General features: G+C 38.0%; 1 protein-coding gene across 2 annotated transcripts in view; it reads right to left on the bottom strand.

Annotated features, from left to right (window-relative positions):
- Nucleotides 1-25,737, bottom strand: part of LOC127454302 (zinc finger protein 385D-like) — a 141,487-nt gene that overhangs the window by 111,383 nt on the left and 4,367 nt on the right. Inside the window, exons 3-4 of one of the 2 annotated variants that reach the window (XM_051721407.1) lie at nucleotides 24,912-25,080; nucleotides 24,610-24,807 (exon numbers count right to left, since the gene is read on the bottom strand). In XM_051721407.1, coding sequence (XP_051577367.1) covers nucleotides 24,610-24,742 — 133 coding nt within the window. In that variant the 5' untranslated portion in view covers nucleotides 24,743-24,807; nucleotides 24,912-25,080. The remainder of the gene's footprint in view (nucleotides 1-24,609; nucleotides 24,808-24,911; nucleotides 25,081-25,737) is intronic. The other variant, XM_051721406.1, reaches the window with a different exon arrangement.

Raw genomic sequence — 25,737 nt, 5'->3', positions numbered from 1 at the left:
AATGTGACCCAAGAAACGAATATAAGAGAGATCTGATTCGTAATCTACCCATGAATTTCAAAGTTGCATGCACATGGAATTCTGCTTTCTTAGCCTATAGGGACAGGTTTTGCTTTAGCGTGGAGGAAATCGGGCCCTGTTACCATAGTTACTCATGCATTCCTATGAGGGAAAAGAGGAGAAATATGCAATATATTTGGTTACATGACGAAACATGACGAAAAACTGTTCTGTAGTTTAATAGTACAATAGTAGATACCTGAAAAAAACTGGACATATTCGGAGTGGAGAGCTGCTGTACCACTTTATATTTGTTGTCTTTAACTACTATACTAACATTAAAATACATACAATACAATGTTTTTACTGTGTAACTACATGTTGTCCTGCAAAATTCTTACAAGATTTATATTTGGTGCTACTGAGGTTGAGGTACAGGTAGGTTTAGGAGTAGGGATAGGGTTTAGGGTAAGGGTTAGGTTAAGGGTTAGGGGTGAGGTTAACAGTGTAACTACAGATGTAATTAAATGCAGGTACTTTAAATGTAGGTACCAATCAAATAACAAAACTTTAACGAGACAATAATAAATGAAAACTTCTGTTTTGAGGTGGCCTGGTGCTGCTAAGAAACTGCAGTATGGCTCAAAAGATTGCAGCCAAAATGCGATATTTTTTTTTTTTTTTTTTTTTTTTTTGACTGTATCTATAGCACTAAAGCTTCAAAAAGCTCTTTAACAAATGCAGTGTGCTGATTACATAATATTTGGTGTTTTATTATATTATGAGGACAACAGAATCAATATCTATTTGAAATTCCCAGCATCACTACAAACAAATATTGTGCGAACTGCTGAGTGAATTGCCACTCAAAAACAATTTACAACCTCATTAACATTTTACAGTTCTGTTTAGTTGATTTTTGGCACTGTAATGCAGAAGCTACAAAACTCTGGTGTGGTCTGTTTCTTTGGAGAGTGAGTTGAGTTTTTTTACAGGAAACAAGAATGGGACCGCCAAAGTGCCAGCTGATGCCTGATATTGACATAAACACACACACACACACACACACACACACACACACAAACAGTGCAGTGCAATCCGTAACTCTGTCCACAAAATTCAACATTTCTTTCTCAGATAGAGTGCAGTTCACTGACTCAATACACAACTTGGCCCAAAAAACATTTTGTAACTAGTCCAACTTTGAAACAGTTGGCTGTAGTTCATTAATTTCCTGTCGACGTTTGTTCGTTCTGGGTAATTATGCTCTTAGTGTTTTAAAAAGTCTCATGTTCACCTTAAGAGGCCTCTAAAAGCTAAACAAGTCATGCAATTAGACCTTCTGGATGTAATGTGATCGGAAAGGAGTTTATGAACGATTACAGCATTTATCAAACCATGTCAGTATATTTTCATTCGTTTTGACATAAAAGCAAGGTTATAACTAGGTGTTTCTTTACAGGCACTTTATGTATTACATTTTTAGAATTCAACTTTTTATTTTTGTTATATTAAATCATATTAAAACATTTAATGTATTGTTGCTACTTAAATGTAAACATTTTTATTTAATTTATGTTTTTATGCCTTTTATTGTGTTACCCTTTTCCCAGACCCATTCTTTCAAAATGTGAAAAACCATCATAAAATGTATTTATTTTTGACATTTTTAAACTATGATCATCTAAACAAAGAGTGAAATAAACAAACCATTTCAATATTTATTCTATACAAATTAACACTTTAACCCCTAACCTAACCCTATACTGTGTGTGTGTGTGTATATATATATATATATATATATATATATATATATATATATATATATATATATATATATATATATATATATTACAAATGTTTTATTTAACATTGTATTTGGTTACCAAGGAGAAACCAAAAAAATCAAAAAATGTTATATATATAAATTACATAGTAATTTTTTTTAAATAAATAATCAATTTCACACAATAAATACTAAAAAGTTTTTGTTTATTTCACTCTTTCTTTAGATAATCATATTTAAAAATGTAATAATTTGTATTTTTAAAATGGATTTTCATAGTTTATTTTTGAAAGTCTGGCTCTGGGACAAAGCCAAAATAGAAAAACAGTCAAATCTATACATAAAAGGCATTTGAAAAGTACCAAAAGTAAATTATGAAGGCCTGATAAAAAGTTTCCAAGTCAGTTTTAATGAGACCTTCATATACAAAAAAAAAAAAAAAAAAATAGAAAGAAAAAACAAATCTTAGTTTTAATACAAATTAACCCCAGGACATTGCTCTAAGTTGAAGAAACACCCAGCTATGACAATAGCCTTAGAAAGACAAAGGAGTCTCTCATTTTATCCTAAAAATGCTTAAAATGCCATTTTTACCACATAATGAATGATAATTTGAGAAATGGTACCAATTAAACCGTTGGCTCAGAAAAATGACATAAATGACAGCATTTTCCTGTTAGATATTGTAGACAAATTAAATAAACTCTAGTGAGTGAGAGAATGAAAAGTGCATTAAAGAGAGTTTCTTTTCTAAAATTTCAGAGGGCCAAAATGGCCATTGTTCAAGAAACACCCAAATACTATCATATTGACCATATATTTGCAAAAGATTCCTCCAATCACTGTGTATATGTTCAGTTTCTTGATGTGAACAAAATAAGTAAAGAAAAAAAAACATCAAGGTAATGCATAGAAGGGTTAAGAACTAGAATCAGATGGTTTTCATCAATGTCATGGACCAGATGTCTTGTGTTCATATGGACTTGTTTAAGATGTTTGCTAAATTTAGTCTCTCTTCCCCAACAGTCTATTACATATAGCGAGGGCCCGATGTCAAGGCCTCCAATGAAAAACATTTCAATAACTGTTTTTACAACCCCCAAAATCCAGAGGTGAATGCAATTTCCTCAGGACCCTTTGTTAAAACTTGCACCAAGTTTAGCGAAAGCTCACTCCAGGGCCACCAATATCCGCTTACACTTTTAGCCATGAACACGACGGGAAAGCAAATTAGGCAGCAGGATTCAGTTAATGAGTCATATCACAAACCCGTTAGCCCAAACAAAATAAACATGCAAGCCCAAAAATTCAATGCCATATAGTTAATCCCATCCAAAATGTCATTTGTCAAAATAAACACATCTCAAAAAAAGGTTCTTTATCGGCTGTCACATTTCTGGCAAATCTACAGAGGTTTGTCTTCATCCAATGCCTGGGTCCTCCAGCACTTGAGCAATGCACAATGAATTTGCTCATAAAACCCACCCAGGGTTGGATGGAGGCAGTGTGTGAACCATCAGAAGTCCTGCCGTAAAGGAGCTGGGATTCTTTCCCAAAAGCCAAGGGGCGCTTGCATGTTTCAAATCAGGAAAAGGCTGATTTCCTGCTTTTTGTGTACCACATTGAGAATTCAGCATAGCTTCTGTTGGTCTGAGTTGTCAACAAGAGAACAGCTGTCAACAGAGGGAGGCAATAAGCAAATAAATATGCAGATTTGCTCCACAGAAACATACCGGTTGTTGATTAAAAGTTCTTTCATCCTGGGAAGATGAACTGATAATTATAGATGAAATCCTCTAGCACACAAAGGGGGAACAATAAAACAAGATTTGGATATAGATCAAACTTATGGTCAAATGAACACTAGTGGCACTTAAACAACAATTAATTTTATTCACTTTCACAAAAATCAAGAGTAAAACAGCAGATTTTCATATTCGCCCTTTTCCTCACATAATGCTTTCTTATGACATCTGAACACTTTTACTATAGCGCATGACTTGTAAGGCGATACATTTGAACATTTGCTTTACATAACCAACTACATTATAACCTTGTCTGTGCGCAATCGAATTGCGCGGTAGCTCAACTGAGCGTTGCACTTGCGATGCAAAGGACAGGGGTATGAGTCCTGAAGAGCATGCGAGTCGACACGTGTGCCAAAAGTGTCATATAAGCACCACAAAATGAAAAAAATAAAATAATAATGATCTCACATTTGCTTTTTCTGACACTATCGGTTAGGCTTAGGTTGAAGGTCAATGGTAGGGAGGTCGGTTTTGTTGATTTAAAACTCGAAAGAGCATTAACCTCGTGAGACCCGAGTGTGACTACTGCGTGCATTTTCCATTTCCCTTTTTGAATTGTAACTAGTAGTACCTAATAAACATGCAAAGATATTAAATAAACAATTTCTAGAGCAAATAGTTTTCCTAAAAATGTATGTCCACATATGTGGACAGCTGGACTAAGTTGTGAAATTTTAAATAATACCAAGCTATAAGGGAGCCTGGGTAGCTCAGTGGTAAAGACGTTGGCTACCACCCCTGGAGTTCGCTAATTCGAAACCCAGGGTGTCCTGAGTGACTCCAGCCAGGTCTCCTAAGCAACCAAATTGGCCCAGTTGCTAGGGAGGGTAGAGTCACATGGGGTAACCTCCTCGTGGTCGCTATAATATGGTTGTTCTCTGTTGGGCGCGTGGTGAGTTGAGCATGGATGCCACGGTGGATGGCGTAAAGCCTCCACACACGCTATGTCTCCGTGACAATGCGCTCAACAAGCCACGTGATAAGATGCACGGGTTTACAGTCTCAGATGCTGAGGCAGCTGGGATTCGTCCTCCGCCACCCAGATTGAGGCAAATCACTATGTGACCATAAGGACTTAAAAGCACATTGGGAACTGGGCATTCCAAATTGGGGGAGAAAATCCCCAAAAAATATAATATAAAAATAAAATAAAAAAATAATAATACCAAGCTAAAGAATGTCAGATTTTTTTTCATCAAATTGTTTATATTTCCAGGAGTGTTTTCTGTTTATGTTTGTGAGACGTTACAGACATTACATCAGACATTGGCATAATTAATTCTGATTCAAAGTAATGTCCAGCATCATCCAATCACTGCCAACCATGTTAAAATAAAATTACACATTATAAATTCTGAATATATGTACTGATTACCATTGTCCCATGTCTGCCAAACATGTTGAGTGGTCCAAACATCATCTTCAGCCTGAAACTGAACTTTTGGTTGGATTTTAGGAGTGAATGCACTTAGCTGCATAGAGAGCTAATAGATGCTCCCTTGCTCCCTATTTAGTAAATTACTTAACCTCCAGTGTACTGTTTATCTGCACTGGTCTCAGAACAGTTCGAAATATTACACAATATAGTAATGTTTTGTTTGTTTTGTTCACAATTCTTATGTTTTTTAGTCTTGGATGTTGTCTGCCTTATTGTCTATGACAGACAAACACTTTTGGACATTGGTTCAGCAATTTCTCACCATAAACCGGACTTCACATTCCTCAATGCCGACCCGCTGTTTGCGGAGCCCTTTGTCTGGGCAGCACGGCCGCGGAAACGCAAAAGGAAAAGGGGAAACAGAGCCGGCGTTCTCATCAGAGTAAGACGCCGCGCAAATCGACCCCCGCTACCCACTATTCTTCTGGCAAATGTTCAGTCTCTGGATAACAAGCTCTGTGAGCTGAAAGCGCGGATCTCTTATCAACGAGATACAAGGGACTGCTGGATTATCTGCCTTACGGAAACTTGGATGTCTGCGGAGATTCCAGACTCAGCCATTGAACCCACGGGGTTCTCCGTGCACCAAGCGGACAGAGCGAAAGACCTCTCAGGTAAAACTATAGGAGGTGGTGTATGTTTTATGATCAACAAATCCTGGTGTGATCAGAGGAACGTTCATTCTATCAAGTCTTTCTGCTCTCCTGATCTGGAATTTCTTATGCTTCTGTGTCGACCATTCTGGCTACCGAGGGAATTCACAGTGGTCATTATCACTGCTGTGTACATTCCCCCACAAGCCGACACAGACCGGGCACTCAAGGAACTGTATGGGAGTATAAGTGAGCAGGAAACCGCGCACCCTGAGGCCGTGTTCATTGTGACCGGGGACTTTAATAAAGCCAGTTTAAAATCAGTCGCACCAAAATATCACCAGCACATTAGTTTCAACACACGAGAGGACCGGGTTTTGGACCATTGCTACTCTCCCTTCCGGGATGGCTACAAATCCCTCCCCCGCCCACCATTTGGCAAATCGGACCACTCTTCCATTCTGCTTCTGCCCGCTTACAGGCAGAAATTGAAACAGGAAGCACCCACCCTCGGAACGATCCAGTGCTGGTCGGACCAATCAGACTCTACGCTACAGGACTGTTTTGATCACGAGATGTTCCGGTCTGCCTCTGATGATGACATCGAGCTTTACGCTGATAGCGTAATGTGTTTCATCAGAACGTGCGTAGAGGAAGTGGTTCTGACCAGAACAGTACGGATCTATGCGAATCAGAAAACTTGGATTAATAGTGATGTTCGCGCGGCACTTAATGTGCGGACCTCCGCTTTTAATTCCGGGAAAGCGGAGGAGCATAAACAAGCCAGTTATGCCCTCCGAAAAACCGCAAAACGCCAGTACAGGAGCAAGACTGAAGGACAGTTTAACACCACCAACTCTAGAAGCATGAGGCAGGGAATTAACATCATCACGGACTTTAAAGGGAATAAAAACTCCGCTAGGAACACCGCTGCCTTTCTCCCGGATGAGCTAAATGCTTTTTATGCTCGTTTCGAGGGAAATAACACCGCTCTCGTGGAGAGAGCTCTCGCGGCTGAAGCTACAGAGGTTAGTTCACTCTCCGTCTCTGTAGCGGATGTAACCCGATCCTTCCGACAGGTGAATATCCGCAAAGCCGCGGGCCCAGACAGCATTCCGGGCCACGTCATCAGAGCGTGCGCGAACCAGCTGGCTGGTATTTTTATGGACATTTTCAACCTTTCCCTCTCTTTGTCTGTAGTCCCCACATGCTTTAAAACATCCACCATTGTGCCTGTTCCAAAACAATCAAAAATAACTTGTTTAAATGACTGGCGTCCTGTTGCTCTGACCCCCATCATCAGCAAATGCTTTGAGAGACTAATCAGAGACTATATCTGCCTCCATCACTGGACCCATTGCAGTTTGCTTACCGCAACAACCGCTCCACTGATGATGCCATTGCATCTACAATACACACTGCTGTCTCCCACCTGGAAAAAAAGAACACTTATGTGAGAATGCTGTTTGTAGACTACAGCTCAGCATTCAACACCATAGTGCCCTCCAAGCTAGATGAGAAACTCCGGGCTCTGGGCTTAAACAGCTCGCTGTGCAGCTGGATCCTGGACTTCCTGTCAAGCAGACGCCAGGTGGTTAGAATAGGCAGCAACATCTCCTCATCACTGACCCTAAACACTGGAGCCCTGCAGGGCTGTGTTCTCAGCCCACTACTGTATTCCTTGTACACACATGTCTGTGTGGCAACACATAGCTCCAATGCCATCATTAAGTTTGCTGATGACACGACGGTGGTAGGTCTGATCACTGACAATGATGAAACAGCCTACAGAGAGGAGGTGCACACTCTGACACACTGGTGTCAGGAGCACAACCTCTCCCTCAATGTCAGTAAGACAAAGGAGCTTGTGGTGGACTTCAGGAGAGAAGACACAGTCCCATCACCATCAATGGAGCACCAGTGGAGAGAGTCAGCAGCTTCAAGTTCCTGGGTGTCCACATCACTGAGGAACTCACATGGTCCATCCACACTGAAGTCGTTGTGAAGAAGGCTCATCAGTGCCTCTTCTTCCTGAGACGGCTGAGGAAGTTTGGAATGAACCGCCACATCCTCACACGGTTCTACACCTGCACTGTAGAGAGCATCCTGACTGGCTGCATCTCCGCCTGGTACGGCAATAGCACCGCCCACAACCGCAAAGCACTGCAAAGGGTGGTGCGAACTGCCAGACACATCATCAGAGGTGAGCTTCCCTCCCTCCAGGAAATATATACAAGGCGGTGTGTGAAAAAAGCTCGGAGGATCATCAGAGACTCCAGCCACCCGAGCCATGGGCTGTTCTCACTGCTACCATCAGATAGGCGGTATCGCAGCATCAGGACCCGCACCAGCCGACTTCATGATAGCTTCTTCCCCCAAGCAATCAGACTTCTGAACTCTTGATCTCTCATGATCAAAATACATCAGCACTGCACTTTATTACCCTTACTCTTATATCTCACACCGGACTGTCATAAATTATATTATTATTATATTATATTCTCTCTTAATAACTGACTATCAACCGACAGCTGAATGTCAATACAGTACAATACTGTACATTCTATATATACTATATATACTTTTTTATATATTTATTTTTTTATTTTTATTGAATAATGTGTATCTATATAGTGCGTATTGTATACTGTACAGTGTATGTTATTATTTGTATATTGTTGAGTGTAATTATGTGTATAACAGATGTTTAAATTGTGTTGTGTTAATTTGATGTTATTGTAAATTGGTATATGTCTCATCACTGTCACGACTGCTATGTTGCTCGGAACTACACCCAAGAATTTCACACACCATTGCACTTGTGTATATGGCTGTGTGACAATAAAGTGATTTGATTTGATTTGATTTGATTTTGTATGGCAAGAGCTAAGGAAATGCTCTTAGAAAATTCTTCTTGAGTTGCATATGGTTTTGGAGTGACACGAGAGTCAGTAAATAATGACAGATTTATTTTATTTTTTTTAAATGAACTATTCCTTTACGCAGACCCCTACGCAAGTAAACTCCACCTGTTTTGCATTTCCAGAAGATATTTTTTTTTTCTGTTCGCCAAACATATCAGAGAGAAAAGCAGGGCAAACATTAAGATGGATAGATTCAGCCCCCCATTCTCCCTCTCCCGAGGGTTAGATAGAATTCCAGCAGTCTTTGGCTCTCTGATATTTGTCATCCCTCATATACCCTTTGATCTGAGTGCAAATCTTTGCCTTCCAAGCCTCCATCTTTTCATTCCCTCCCATCATCCTTTTCTAATTAAGGCCCTGGCTCTTGCTGTAGACTCTAAGTCCTTGAATTTCCTTGGTTCAGTAAGCCCAAAAAAATTATCAGGCAAGAGCCACTTCTGTTTGGGTAAACTGAGAAGAACAAGGGAGATAAAATGTATTTAGTTTTCCTGATTGAAAAACTACACCCTTCACCTCCAGTAACTGCATTACTGGTAAGCAGCACTATTGTACCCCATTATATTACCAAGATGATATAATGGTACATCGTTTATTTGTAAGTAACTTTGGAAACAACAGTCAAATCTTGTAAATGTGGCTGCATTTACATTGCAAGGCCTAATGCACAGATCTACTGTAATATCTTGACACATATCCACAATTTTTTTTCTCTCTCTGTTTATATTCACTTTAGACATAACTGACTGTGTTTACATTATTACCCTGCCAGACAGTGCAGCGTCATGCTATCAGTTTTGTCAATCTTTTGGAGCATGTTTGCATCCCGTACAGCTCATAACTATTCAGGTGTATTATATAATATGAACTGCTCTCGCTCTAAATGCTCATTTGCCAATTGTGTTCTCCCTTTATGATTTACATGTAGGACTTCCCATGGATTCAGAACTTTAACCTGAGCCTATAAATCATATATGGCAAAAAATAAATAGGTTTCTATTCAGGTATTTGAATGCTAATTTTGGGATATTGCATTAAAAGTAGATGGAAACACCAAGATGTGCATGAAACATGCACAAAATATGAAGTTCATTAGAGCGCTTTGTCTGTGCACTCTCAAAATGGCATGCAATTTATTACATCTAATAAAAGAGCAAAAGTGGCCACAACTTTGATTTCCATTTCTATTTTGTGCTAATATCCCCGAATCTGACGATTTTGTTCCCATAAACACATGGCATGGAAAAACTACTTTATTCGAAAATTGTTTTCGTGATGTTCTGATTTTTCAAATTGGATGGAAATCCTCTGGAAAGAGGAGAATCAGATACAAGTGTTTATATGTTGTCCTGTTGTCAGATGACCAGATGTCAGATATGTATCGGATTTAGAAAGGGCCCAATTTGGATGGAAAATAAAATCAGTATTTTTATGTGTCAGATGTTGGTGAAAAAAAACATGAAACTGTTTAAGAATGTAAATGTGTCCTTTATCTGTACCAATTAACTTTCTTTTTTTTTTTTTTTTTTTTTACTTTCTCACAGTCTTTGTGGCCAAAATGTCGAAAGTGTAATTTCCATATGCAATTTCCAAAATGTCCATAAATACTTGGCTAGCAAACATGAAGTTCATCAGAGCATTTTGCTGCGTGCTCTAAACCACAATACATTTTTTACAATTAATAAAACAGTGGCTTCCCACGTAGCTACAACCTCCATTGAATTTTTTAATTTGCACCAATTTCCCTAGGGGTGTTGATTTTTCCCTCTCGAACACATGGGATGGAAACATGACAAATGAGAAAAAAAATCCTACATTAAGTGGAGAATTGGATGCAAGGGTTAAGATGTAGTAAGATGACCATATGTAAGTTTAGGAGTGAGATTTAGTCAGATTTAGAAAGTGGCCAAATTTGGATGCACCGTCAGAATTCGACCTTTATCTCTACACAATTTCCATTTTTTACTTTTAAAGTTTTTTTTTTTTTTTTTTTTTTTTTTTGTGATTAAAGCAATTTATTACATTTATTAAAAGAGCCACAGTGGCTTCCACTTCCTATTTTGTATGATATTGAAAGATGATTTCAGACTATTTTGTTCTTTTGAACACATTTTACATTTATGCATTATCCAAAGCGACTTACAGTGCCCTTATTACAGGGACAATCCCCCCAGAGCAACCTGGAGTTAAGTGCCTTGCTCAAGGACACAATGGTGGTGGCTGTGGGGATCGAACCAGCAACCTTCTGCTTACTAGTTCTGTGCTTTAACCCACTATGCCACCACCACTCCACACATGGAATGGAAGCGCTGCTTTATTCGCACATTGTTTTTACAATATTCAGATTTTTTACTAATTCGCAACTTGGATGGAAACCTGACTAATGATGAAAAATACTGAAATAAGAGGAGAATCGTATATGAGTTTTAGACGTAGTGAGATGGCGTGAGATATGTATTGGGTGCTAAAAAAAATCAGTGTTTTTGCTGTTTACATACCTGCAACAAGATCTAAATTGTCAGATGCAAAATTTGTGACCAAAATTTACCAAATGCATATAACATGAATTAGTCGGAGTGTTTTTTCCGCACACTCTCAAAACCGCAAGCAATTTATTAAAATTAATAAAAGAACCACATAGGTTTCCACAATGGCTACAACTTCCATTTCCATTTCTATCTTGTACTAATGTCCCTGGAAAGTGATGATTTTGTTCTCTTGAACACATGGAATGAAAACGGTGCTTTATTCACGAATTGTTTCACGAAGAATTTTTGCACCAACTAAATTCGCAACTTAGATAGAAACCTGTGTAATGATGAAAAATCCTGAATTAAGAGGAGAATCAAATATGAATGTTTAGATGTAGTGAGATGATCATATGTCAGCTATGTATTGGATTAAAGTGGCCCAAATTGGATGCTAAAACAATATGTGTTTTTCCTGTTTATATGCATGCAACAAGACCTGATCTGTGACAGAGGTCAGTGAAAAAAAAAAAAAATCTAAACTGGTTATCAGTGTAAATTCAGCTTTTATCTCTAACAATTACTTTTTGATTTTCAAAGTTTTTACAGTTTTTGTGACCAATTTCCAAGATGTGCATAAAACCTTTGCTAGCAAACATGAAGTTTGTCAGAGCGTTTTATCTGCATGCTCTAAACTGCAAATAATGTATTACATTTATTAATGAGATGCTGGCTTCAACTTCCATTTTCATTTCTATTTTTAAAAAGACGATTTGAGACTATTTTGTTCTCTTGAACACATGGAATGGAAGTGCTGCTTTAGATATGTATCGGATTTACAAAATGGCCCAAATTGGATGCTAAAAAACCCCCACTGCTTTTGCTATTTACATGCATGCAACAAAATTTGATTTGTATCAGTGTAAACAGTGTAAATGTGCCCTTTATTTCTACCCGTAAGAGTGTTTTGTCTGTACACTCTCAAAACCACAAGTAATTTATTACATTTAATAAAAGAACCACAGAGTCGTCCCCAGTGGCTACAACTTCCATTTTCATTTATATTTTGCAATTATTTTCCAGGAATAGATTTGTAAATTGGATGAAAAATCCTGAAATAAGATGAGCATTGGATATGAGTGTTTAGATGTAGGTCAGGTGACCTGATACAGATGAAGTATCGGATTTAGAAAATGGCCCAAATTAGATGCAAAAAATAACAATATTTTTTTTTTTTTTTGTTTTGTTTTTTTGCTGTTCATATGCATTCAACAAGATTCTATCTGTGTATGATATTGGTGGGAAAAAAATCAGAATGTTTAACAGTATAAATGAAACCTTTATCTCAATTACTATGGTTAACATTTTTAAAATTTTTGTGACCATTTGAGGAACATTTTTCTTTGCTAAAATCAACACTTGCCTTCCCCATGCTCTTCAATGACTTAGAGTGCTGCTTATGCATTATGCAGAGTCGCCATGACTACAGATGACAGGCATCAGGAAATGGTAGATTTTTTTGTAAGAAATTTCTAAAAGCTTTTAAAACACACACACACACACACACACACACACACACACATGTTGGTGTGGCTATCCTTATGAGGACTCTCCATAGACATAATTATTTTTATACTGTACAAACAATAGATTCTATCCCCTAACCCTAACCCTACCCTAAACCTAACCTTCACAAAAAACTTTCTGCATTTTTACATTTTCAATAAAACTAGTATGTTTTTTTAAGCGATTTGAATTATGGGGACTCTAGAAATGTCCTCATAAACCACATTTATAGCATATAAATATTCTGTTCTATCCTTGTAATTACCAGTTTGTAACCTTAAAAAAAATGTCCTCGTAAACCATCCAAACCCACACACACACACACACACACACACACACACACACAACATAAAAAAATATGATCAAACATATGCTGTAAAACCATGAAGGCAAGCAAAAACATGCATGCACAGGGAAGAAAAATGCATGGCTTTTCCCACATTTATGAGGTCCATTTTATGTTTAAGGGTATAATTTTTCAGAAAGACCTGCAGCATAACCTAGTACTGTTGCTTTGAGCACTATATCATGGCCGAGCCGTTGTCCTGAGTGTTAAAGATCCAGTAAAACAAAGTGCTGTGACCCTGGATCGCCCTCTGTTGTGCGTTATCTTTCGGCCTTGTCATCTCATTCCATTCTCATTCCACTCGGTTGCACCTGACCTTTCCAGAACAATAGGGATGGTGAGTTAAAGGTTTCCTGGTGCGTAAGCATGCCTGATGCACGCTTGCCCTCTCTCTCTCACCCAACGCTGAGCTGTAGGGACACTGCTACCATGCTTGGGCTAGTTTTATAAACCTCATACCAAGAAGAAGAGAAATTCAAAATTGTCCAATTAAATAAAGGATCTGATTTCGTGCCAAGCTACTAGTCCATGGAGGAACATTGTCAATGCCCGTTGATTTTAGCTAACATTACCAGTGAGGTTATTAAGATGTAGGAGCACTTGTAGGGTTTTGTTTTCTTTGTAAATTTCTGTTTAAAAAATGTGAATTTAATATTTTATCATATATATTAAGACTAGGGTTGTCAATTTAATGTGTTAATTCAGTGCGATTAATTATATAAAAAATAATGCATAAAAGAAAAATATGCAATTAATCATGTCCCCGGACCGTAATAAGAAAGATTCCCAAGCAATTCAAGCTTGAAGTACAACCTCTTTTCTACAGGGGGCAGTAAGCAAAACTTCAGTTGTATAGGCAACACGCAGCTTATACAGAGAACAAACCAACCCTTCAGCAGACAGCACAACATGAGGACGCTTTCTTGCATTCAAAACACAGCTTGATGGAGCGCAAATACAAACTTAGGGATCTCTAAATGTGTTTTTCTAAGTAAACCTCAGGAGCTTGACAGTGGGGTCCTTTGCAGTGCAGTCATTCGTGTACAGGGAGAAGAGCAGTGGAGAGAGAACGCATCCCTGAGGAGTACCAGTGCTAATAGTGAGGGTCCCAGATGTGAGTTTCCTCAGTCTCACTAGCTGCTGCCTATCTGTCAGAAAGCTGGTGATCCATCGACAGACTGGGATGGGCACGGAGAGCTGGGTCACTGTGGTTGAGAGAAGATTAGGCATATTGGTATTGAAGGCTGAACTAAAGTCCACAAATAGGATCCTTACATAAGTCCCAGATCTGTTGAGGTGTTGCAGGATATAATGCAGTCCCATATTGACAGCATCATCCACAGACCTGTTTGCTCAGTAAGCAAACTGAACGGGGTCCAGCAGGGGTCCAGTGATGTCCTTTAGGTAGGCAAAAACCAGTCTCTCAAATGACTTCATGACCACAGATGTGAGAGCGGCAGGACTGTAGTCATTAAGTCCTGTGATTTGGGTTTTTTTGGGGACCGGAATGATGGTGGAGCGTTTGAAGCAACAGGGAACTTCACACTGCTCCAGTGATCTACGCATGCCCAGCGTCCAATTGGGCTAATCAGCCGAGGAGAGGGATAAGTGCAGCGGAACGTGGCATTTCGGGAGAGAGAGAGCCACATGCAGCTGCCATGTGTGAGTTTGTGTTGTGTGTCTTTTTGTTTGCATTAAACATTATTTTGACAGTTCAGCCAGTTCCCACCTCCTCCTATCCCACTGCAACCTTGTTACAGTTACATGTCTGTTGTTTACATGCATAATTTGTACATCCTACATTGATATGTAGAGCAAATGCTAAAATGGTACTCTTTTTAAGAATAGCGACAGTTCAGCAGCATTTAACAGAAGTATTTTGGTTGAGCATATATTAACGAGGGTAGAGTCTGATGGCTTCTTTACCGCATTCATGCTACAGTATGTGTGATTAGAATTAAAAGTTTCTATTTAGTTGTTTTTGACCAACAACTGACTTTAAAGAACAGAAAGGGTATTAAAAAGAGACATTATTCAGTTGTAACAGTTTGTGACTTCGGGTGTTTGTTTTTCTCTCTCTCGCTCTCTCACTCTCGCTCTCTTCTTTCTCTCTTCGAGCATGTGAGTTTGTTTTAGGTCTGCCTTTGCACACCTGTGACTCGTCTGCTCATCTGAGCAGACACTGATTGAATTGAGTACAAAAAAGACACTGAAGCAGAGCATGGAGAGAGAAGATAAGTTTACCAGTCCAGCAAACAAGCCCTTTTTCTGTTCTTGTGGTTAGTTTATTTTCTACGTTTAAAACTTGTTCAGTTATTTCCTATTGTGTCACCACCAATTTACGTTCGAGAATTTGAGGTATTTCAATTGTTTGTTAGTTTTGTGTTGTATTAAGTTACTTGTTAGAGTTAATGTGACTTTCTTCTTTAACTTTCCTAATTATGTGTGTTTCCCTTTTTGAGTTTCTTATTATAATTATGGGTTGTTTAATAAACATTAATTTGTTTCCGTTCCAAAGTCGCACACATCCTTTTTATGTTGCCTTCGCCTTTTGCATACCTCTTTCAAACTAATAGGGGTTCGTAACATAAATTGGGGGCTCGTCTGGGATAGTCAATCTATTTATTGATCAGCACTGAATTCTGTTGATCGAGTTAATGAGGTTCCGGGTAGGTAGAGTAAACCAGCTGAGCTGTGTCCTTCCTACAGTTTACTAATTTGTTTTTTTGTTTTTTATTATTTTGGTTTGTTGTATTTGGAGGTATTGGCGGGGGGTGGTGGGTGTGTGTGTGTTGGGGGGGGGGTTACCTCTCAATTGGTAATCCTCTGAAGACTACAGAGATTTTAGTTAGTTTTGGCTAGGCAGTTAGGTCCAGAGTTGCTTATTACATGTTGCCTATGTTTGCTCTTTTTGCGCTTGCAGTTTTGGTGGTTGTTGATAATGGCAACCTTTGATTTGAACAAGTTTATCGATCAACCAGGTTTTGAGGTAATAGCAAATTGTAGGAAGGGCAATTTGTTTATTATTTTATTTTTACAACATTATGAGATACTACTCATAGAGCACTACTTAAAAAATACTTAAAGGCTTGTTTGCTGACTGGTTTAACTAATAAAGGAGTGTTACCGGCAATGGGTGGTGTTCGAGCAGAGGCAGCTGTCACCGAAAAGGTGGAGCAATTTTCACCGCGGCCACCTGTATGTGATCCAGTCAATCCACTTGCCAGTGATCGTGCAGAGGTAGGACCACCTCTTTCCATGCCCAAGTTCGAGCCATTATCACTGTCTAATGAAGCAACACCGGTGTCTTTGCATTTGCATTTAAAAGTGCAGTTAGCTCAGTTGCAGTTAGAGGCTCAAGATGGAGCTCAAGTGCAAAGAGATGAACTGCAGCATCAGCCTGAAGTATATCGCATTGATGCGGATACAAAAATCCGATTGAGGCAGTTAGAATTACAGGCTGGTCAAATAGATTCAGGGCTATCCAAAAAATGTGTGTGTCAGGAGGTAGTCCTGAGTCTGGGGCTGCTGTTGGGTTATCATACCCCACAGCAGTTGCAAGTGACTCAGTTGTTCCAGCCTCCGTTGCTACATAAGTATTGATGGATTCTTTGACTGTTTCCCCTGTTTTTCCTTTTAGTGTGGCAAAGAACATTGCAATAGTTCCACCTTTTCATGAGAAAGAGGTCGAAGCATACTTTCAGGCATTTGAATGAATAGCTACTTCTTTGAAGTGGCCAAGCGAGGCCTGGCCGTTAATGTTACAGTGTAAACTCTCTTTTAAAGTGCAGGAGATGTGTGCTTCTCTCTCTATAGAAGAAAGCGTTCAGTATGAAGCTGTAAAAAATGTAATTCTTTGTGCATATGAATTGGTGCCTGAGCATTATAGACAGCGTTTTCCCACGACAAAAAATCTGCCTCTCAAACATATGTCGAGTTTGCCTGGGAGAAGTGTATACTGTTTGACAGGTGGATTAAGGCATGTAAAGTTACCGATTACACTTCCTTGCGTGAGCTTTTGCTCATTGAAGAGTTTAAGAATTGTGTTCCAGAACATACAGCTCTCTACTTAAACAAACAAAAGGTAACTTCTGTGCAGCACCGTATTTGCTAAGCGTTCATTTGATTCTGGGTACACTTTACAAAAGAATTATGGAAAATGATATTGCCGGGGGTAAAGTAATGCCAGCTTTGCATGTTACCGATACTCCACAAACTGATCTGCAACCTGAACTTGCACAAAAATGTCCAGATGTGTTCTCTGTCAGTGCGATTACTAGGCACGCACAAGCAAAACGCACGGTTCAGGAGAATGACGTAGACTTAGGTGAGTCGGTTCTCGCAGACGCTCTTGGGAAAGATGTATTCCCTGGGACTTCATGTGTCACTAAACTAACTCAGAGTCCCACCATCATTCCAGAAACCATTGCCTTTTTGCCCATCTCATGTGAATCACTTATTAATGCCCAAAAAAATTGATCCTACATTAGAAAAATGTTGCTCGAACGCTGATACAGAGATACAGCAGTCACGTAGTCATCGGTTTCATTGGAACAATGAAGTGTTGATGCGTCAATGGAGTGCTCATCCGTTGAATGATAAGGATTCAGATGTTTGGAATGTGGTACATCAAATTGTGGTCCTTTAAAAATTTTGGCTGAATGTTTTAGTTTTGGCCCATGATCACCCTTGGTCTGGGCATCTTAGTATAACCAAAACCTATAACAGGGTGCTCCAACATTTCTTTTGGCTGGGGTTAAAAGCTGATGTGTCTCAGCATTGTAAAACCTGTCATACCTGCCAAGTGGCCTGCAAACCGAACCAGGTGGTGCCGCCCACTCCTCTTCATCCTATACCAGCCGTCAGCAAACCATTTGAGCACGTTATTGTTGATTGCATTGGTCCACTCCCTCGCACTAAATCTGGTTGTCAGTACCTTCTGACAATAATGTGTGATTTCCAGTGGCGATACCATTGTCAACACTGCGCACTGTCTTTGATCGACTTGCTGCAGCTTCCCTGACATTGAATTTAGCTAAATGTGAATTCACAAAAGCGACGGTAACGTATGGGGAAGCAGGTCGGCAATGGTCAAGTGTGTCCAGTGGATGTGAAGGTGGCAGCTACCCTAGCGTAGATTAGATCTGCGAAGATTCTTGGGAATGACTGGGTATTACTGGTGTTTCTGTAAGAACTTCTCTATGGTTGTTGCCCCTTTAACAAAATTGTGTAGTCCCAAAGTACCTTTTATTTGGTCTGATGAGTGTCAGCATGCCAAGCTTCTCCTCTGTAGTGCTCCGGTGTTCTCATCTCCTGATTTGTCTTGGCCATTCAAGCTTGAGATGGATGCCAGTGCAACAGGAGCTGGAGCTGTCCTGCTTCAAGATGGTGCTGATGGCATTTCTCATCCAGTGTCTTACTTCTCTGCCAAGTTCAATTGTCATAAAATGAACTATTCCACCATAGAGAAGGAGACACTGGCTATGTTGTTTGCCCTACAACATTTTGATGTGTATGCGGGTTCCACCTCCACTCCTGTCATGGTTTATACGGACCACAATCCGTTGGTTTTCCTAATTAAGATCTTAATCAATCTTATCCAACGTTTGATGAGTTGGGCATTGATGGCTCAAACTTATAACCTTGACATTCAACACAAAAAAGGAGCTGAGAACATCGTTGCAGATGCCCTCTCTAGGGGGTAAGGATTTGTGATTGTTTTTTTCTTTTTTTTTTCTTTTTTTTTCTGTTTAGTACCCTTTCTTGTTTGTTTTAACTGTTTCACTTTGCCCAGAACCTGTCACTCACGCTCTCTTCTTTCTCTCTTCGAGCGTGTGAGTTTCTTTTAGGTCTGCCTTTACGCACCTGTGACTCGTCTGCTCATCTGAGCAGACACTGATTGAATTGAGAACAAAAAAGACACTGAAGCAGAGCATGGAGAGAGAAGATAAGTTTACCAGTCCAGCAAACAAGCCCTTTTTCTGTTCTTGTGGTTAGTTTATTTTCTACGTTTAAAACATGCTCAGTTTTTTCCTATTGTGTCACCACCAATTTACATTCAAGAATTTTAGGTATTTCAATTGTTTGTTAGTTTTGTGTTGTGTTAAGTTACTCGTTAGTGTTATGTTGACTTTCTTCTTTAACTTTCCTGATTATGTGTGTTTCCCCTTTTGAGTTTCTTATTATAATTATGGGTTGTTTAATAAACATTAATTTGTTTCCATACCAAAGTTGCACGCATCCTTTTTATGTTGCCTTCCCTTTTAGCATACCTCTTTCAAACTAACAGGGATTTGGAACACAATGACATTTTGTGTGGAACAAATGAGTCAAACCAAACTTTTACCTTCAACACGCTGTGAAAGGATCTCAGCACTAAACTTCTTTGCCAATATATTACTCAATCACTGCCGAATGTAATCTGAACATTTACAGGCCAGTGGGTAATCACAGACATTTTTAGTCGCATAGCATGGAATTTGGTCGCATATGTGTTATTTACTTGCTTTGTAGAGGGTTGCAGTGTTGGGTAAGTTACTTTAAAATAGTAATCCACTACAAATTACTAACTATTTCTCTAAAATTGTAAATAGATTACGTTACTAATTACTTCATTTGAAAACTCTTTTCCGCTCAACAAATTAAAAATAATGTCTATATTTCTTTCTTGTTCATTGTTACAATCATACACTCAGCAGCACCTAATTTCTCCTTCACACTGACTTGTTACGGGGTCATAATTCATGTATTCTACATAAATAATATATTAGAAATAAACATAACCATATAATGTACCTAAAAGTAATTAAATTAATTGAAAGTCAGTACCTGTAATCTGATTACAAGAATCTAAAATGTAATGCATTACACTACTTTTTTGACTAAAGTAATTAGATTACAGTAATTACTTTTAATCTGATTACACCCAACACTGGAGGGATATACATAGAGTAAAAGATCAATCTTGCATTTTAAGAATCAATATTCTTCAAATCAAGATCGCGATTCATTGGAAAATCAATATTTTTACAGAGCACTTTTAAATATATTGGATAAAATGTGTAATTCACCATTTTTAATACTGAAATCATATTAATTCGTTTTCTTTTAAGTTGCACAATTAAAGAGACAGTTCTCCCAAAAATGACAATTATGTCATTATTCGTTCAGCCTTATTTAGTTTCAAACACTTAGGAACACGAAAGGAGATGCAAGGCAAAATATTAGTCTAAGTCACCATTCACTTTCATTGTATGGAAAAAAGATGCAATGAAAGTGAATGGTGACTGAGGCTAACATTCTGCCTAACATTATCTTTTGTGTTCCACTGCAGAAATTTAGTTGTGTGGGTTTGGAACAACATGAGAGAGAGTAAATGATGACAGAATTTTTATTTTTGGGTGAGCATGTACATTTTTTAAAGTTACAGATTTCAGTAGGTACTTTCAGTATTGCAAAACAGAAACAACCCCTTTACTAAATTTTTAGATAGGTAAAAGCAGCACATTTCTTATGCTATGTGTTGAACATGGCAATCAGATGCGTAAAGATAATGCAGTGCATATAATATTTATACAATTAAATGAGTCGACTCTAGGCAGCAGGCTCAGAGAGGAGCAATTACTTCATCATGTTAGAGCTCGCAACCCTCCTGCAGGGATCACATTAATCTTATAGAGGACTTCAGATCAGGGGGGAAAGCAGAGTCATTTGTCTGAAGATCACCCTGAGATTTTCTGTCATGGAGATAATGCTGCCTGAAGCTACTCCTGTTGACACTTTCACTATATTGTTGTTTTTAGTCCTTTTTTGAAATTTTTTTTTTATGTGACATGACGTCCAACAAAGTGTGAATTACAGTGATAAAATTTGGACCATGCCTCTCAATAAGTTACATAAAACATACAGGCATCATTTATTTTATTTTTTTTTTCTGTTTAGAAGAATATTACATGAGCTGTATCAGTCAACATGAAAGGCCGTTTGCAACTCAAATCGTACATAAAAGTTACGAAAATGTTGGCCAGGACTCGGTTTTATCCATTAGGAATTTGTTGGATTGTGAAAAGAGAAGAGGGCTTGGTGGTATCAGCCGAAAAGGAAAGACTTTTTAGAGGCAGAGCAATTTATATTTTGATAAAAGATTACGAAGCCTCACCTTCTTTTTTTTATATTTGGAGTAGCGTACACTGATAAAACATGTACAATAAAACCAGGAACGTGCATTAACAAAGTTAGGTCATTTCAAGTTAACTTAAAGCATTATAAAGGGCGTTCACAGAGGAAGCATTCTTGCATTTAAAAACAGCTAGATGAAGCGCAAGGGAATGGAATTAAATGCAGGGGTTGAACATTTTTTTTTCTTTCTTTCTTTCTTTTCTTAAAAGCACAATGCTTGTGGTCAGGGTCATTTCAGACCATTCTGGCACCCTAGGCAAAATCCCTATTGCGGGGGGGGGGCGTTGCGGTGGCCTCCTCTTTGGCGCCCCCCCAGCACTAGGCAGTCGCCCTAGGCGATTATGCCTAGAAACGGCCCTACTTGAGGTAAATGTTGATGACCACCAAAAATTTACTTGCAATGGAAGTGAATGGAACCAATTTTTGGAGGGTTTAAAGGCAGAAATGTGTAGCTAATAATTTTATAAAAGCACTTTCGTGAAGTCTTATGTTAAAACTTGTGTATTATTTGAGCTGTAAAGTTGTATAAATCATCATTTTTACAGTCGTTTTAGGGTTTTAGTAGTTTTTGGCCCCATTCACTTCCATTGTAAGTGCCTCACTGTAACACACATTTTTGGTTTTTTTAAAGAAAAGGAGGGACAAATTTTTGGAAATCAACATAATGCCACAAATTCTGTAGCTTATGCTTAACTTGTATTGTACGTGGAATATTCTTTTAAACTGATATGAAAGTACTAGCAAGCATTATTAACCCATTATATTTGTACTCTCATTAAAAACAGCGGTTAATGAGTTTTAGGGGCAAACCATCCATTGCAACATTAAGAATTCATTTTTAACTTTGCAACTTTCCAAATGTATTAAAATACCATGTTCTAAACAGGACACAATAAGTTCAAGTGTCAAATATTTTTCCATTTTTTCAGAAGTTGTTTGACTAAAAGCAAAAATTCTGCACAAAGCAACAAAATCACATTCAATCAGAACATATTTTATGTTTTACCTTGTTTATATTTTTAAGCTCTGAAGGATTTCCTGTTTCAGTGGCATACCCAAAATTAAAGGCTTATAACTCAACAAAAGAAATAAATAAATAAAAGAGGGTCAAGTGTTTGGTATCTTTGTAAAAAAAAAAAAAAAAAAAAAAACTTTCAAATTGTTTAATAATATAGCTTATGAATCATCTGCAACTCTCAGCCTAAGAAACTGATGAACAATTACACAAAGAATTAAGCCAAAAATGTAATTTTTCTTATTTTTCTTATTTGTCATTATATATCTCTGGGTGTAAATGAGGTGGCTCCGAAAAACAGCTTTTTTTGTTCCCAATCATGTCAACTGTATGCGAGAAAAATATGACAAAGCAATCAAAGATTATAGCATTACAAAAATAATTCATCATAGTGTCCAAAAACGTCTCCATGTGTCCAAAAGACTCTAAGCAAATAAAACATAATAATTGTACATAAGAACTAATTACACATGCAAACACAACAATGACTAAAGGTATGCCTAGCATGCAGACATGATTTTAGTAATGAGATTTCACAGAAAGAGTGCCTTTTCTGCATCATTAATTTACATGGCGCCATCTCCTGGTGGCAATATGTAACATTGTGCTTCATGTGGATTATCTAATGATCTATGCATCTGATTACTTTGTGTGTGGACTGGTTTGAAAGATAATCACCTCCTGTAAGTAGTGGTATGTGATATTGTATGTTTATTTTTCGTGAAGTTATAAGCAAAAATGCAGCATATAAGCAACACCAACATAACTGTCAAAGACATTTACTCACTATATTTTTGTCTGTGAGTAAAACAAATTTGATTGTAATCTACTCATCGAGAGCTTTCCAACAATATATGACACATGGCTATTTGATGAGTCTGATGTTTTTAATGACTGCAGTAATATGTACAGTGCAATTTTTTTAATACATTATCAAAACTGAACACTTCTGATTTGTCTGCAAATTTCAAAGCACTTGTTTAGTTTTGGTCATAATGCCTGCATGCATTGGAAAGCAGAGCTTCTAAACTTTATTTTGTGTTAGTCAGCACTGTTATTAATTTACTGACGATTAATTTGTTTTCTCACTGGCCCGCCAGCACCCTCCGAGCTTAAAGGGTTAATATACAGCTGTGCGGTGCATGATTTTGGACCAATGAGATTTTACAGTGGGTGTGACTATCCCGTGCAATGTAATAGAAATAGACACCAAGCGACCGGCAGACAAAAACTGAGATTAACATAAAAGAAATAGGATTTATGTTTGTTGCTCTTTTGCGTCATACCTGGTTAGGATCAGAGTAAAACATTAGCAGAGAGTTAACGGCCACAAACCTCTCTGAAAAGAAAGCTTAAGCCTACTGGGAAAAACTCAAACCCCACAATCATCTTAACTAACCACAAAAATGAAGCCTGACAGGGCTCTGGTCTGTATTAAGCTTACATAAGTAGCTTTCATTAGTCAAGTTCCATGAGACATGTGTTGAACCAAAGACAATATTATATACATTAAGAATAAGCTAGAAGAGAGGTGGCACAAACACAGGTTCCAGATGTTCGTCTTCACTATATGCGTGAGACCTTGTAAACGCACCATGCTCATTTTTTCCATTTTGAAACAATGTGCCCATGTTCGCTCTTGCATCAGAATCAGCAGTAATTTGTTATTCTGGTATGAAGCCTTCCTGAAACCTTCCTCTAAATTGTTTTGCAGAACCAGTGTTGGGGAAGCCACATTGAAACAGTTGCTTGTCAAATTTCACGTAAATAAGGTTACTAAGCGATTTCATATTAACATGTATCTTGTTTACGTCTTGCAGCTATACTTTTGAAACTATGTGTATTTTAGCATTTATGGACTGACCCCATTCAATTCCATGCTAATTAAGAGCTTTACTGTATTAGTGATTTCTTTTTTATAAATAGAGGGACAAGTCTAAAATTATGCCTTAAATGCTGTTAATTGAGCTTTACTTGTATTGGACCTGGAATATTCCTTTAAATAACTTCAAAATGACAAAAAAGGACCATTAAAGTAAAAAAAAAATTGGTAATACTTTCTATGAAGCCCATATTTATAATGCATTGTAAAGTGATTATACAGCATTCATAATGTCTCATAATACACCTTATAATAAGTTATAACTTCTTATAAATAATTATAACTACAGTTATAATACATTATAAGACTTCCCCTATTAAGAGTTATACTTTAGAGCAGGCCTATTCAACTGGTGGCCAGTGAGCAAAATCCAGCCCGTGTTTTTTAGTTGTTTTCCTACGGAAACTTGCGCTGGATGGAACTCACGCCAAGTCTCAATGTTTTACAGTGTCTCGTGCAGGAGCGGCGCTTTTTTAAACGCTTTCAGATAATGGGAAGCTCTCGACTATTTATCACGCAAACTTGTCAATGCAGCAAGGACTCTCGTGAAACGTACCAACCTATAAACAAAGTGAGTGTGTGTGCATTTTTTAAAGGCATGAACATACCGAGTGAATATGCAAAGAAGAGGGCACTGGTGTGTGCCGTGAGGGTGTTAGGGAGGGAGATATCAATCACAGAAGATAAAGGTGTGTTCAAGCATATGGGATCCATCTGTGACCGAAGGCCAACCAACATCATCGCTTACACCCACCAGCATGGAAGTGTCAAAGTGAGCCCACCACATCACTGGTCACAAGGGCACACTAGAGGAGATAAGGAGAGCAATAGAGGAAGTAATATAACATAGCCAAAAAAAAGTCTGGTCCATACTGCAGCTTGGTCTGGTCAAGAAAGGCCAGTGGAGTACCTGTATTAACTGAGCTTCAGATGTGTGTTCTTCTAATCTGTGTCCCTGCATGTTGATATCAGACACACTGAAGAAGACCTGTGAAGTTAAGTTGTGTCTCAGGCCCCGTTTACACCTAGTATTAAGATGCGTTTTGGCAGTGGCAAATTCTCAGGGCCAGCAAAACCATCTGCAAAACAGTACAAATAATCATTAACGAAATGGAAAGATTAAACAACTAAAAATATGGATGACTGACAAGCGTGAGTTCGGAGAAGCAGAAAAGTTCTATTCAAGAAAACATTCAATTTGAAAAGTTTAAATCTTTGCATCTTTAACTAATTTTACTGTTATTATTCAATAAAATTTTTACTATCAATCTGATTTACTCTGTCAGTTATGGACCAGTTTCAAAGCACTTTTTAGTTGATTTTTTTATTATTTTCAAATATTATAGGCCTACAATAACACAATATCTAATAGCAGCTTTTCGTTAACAAAATTTTCTGGCTGGGCCCGCATGCCGCAGAGATTTTTGCCATCTGGCCCACTTGCCAATGAAGTTGAATAGCCCTGCTTTAGAGTATAATGTATTATAACACAAGCAACATCCAATTTTAACACAGCTAATAAAGTTAATTGTATAAGTGCTGCATAGTGTAAACAGTCAAAAGACTTTATGATGTGATCATATTATAAGTGCTCTTTGTCTGCTTTAAGTAAAATTACAAAAGAAATATCTTCTTATAAACAGCAATAACATAAACTTGTAACAAACAATACATGTCAAACTTATATAATGGAAGTGTTTTTTTTTTTTTGTTTGTTTGTTTGTTTGTTTTTAAAT

Source organism: Myxocyprinus asiaticus, chromosome 16 (assembly GCF_019703515.2).
Source record: "Myxocyprinus asiaticus isolate MX2 ecotype Aquarium Trade chromosome 16, UBuf_Myxa_2, whole genome shotgun sequence".
In the NCBI taxonomy this organism is placed as follows: Eukaryota; Metazoa; Chordata; class Actinopteri; order Cypriniformes; family Catostomidae; genus Myxocyprinus; species Myxocyprinus asiaticus.
Note: the sequence above shows the minus strand (reverse complement) of the source record. Positions and strands in the feature narration are given on the sequence as shown.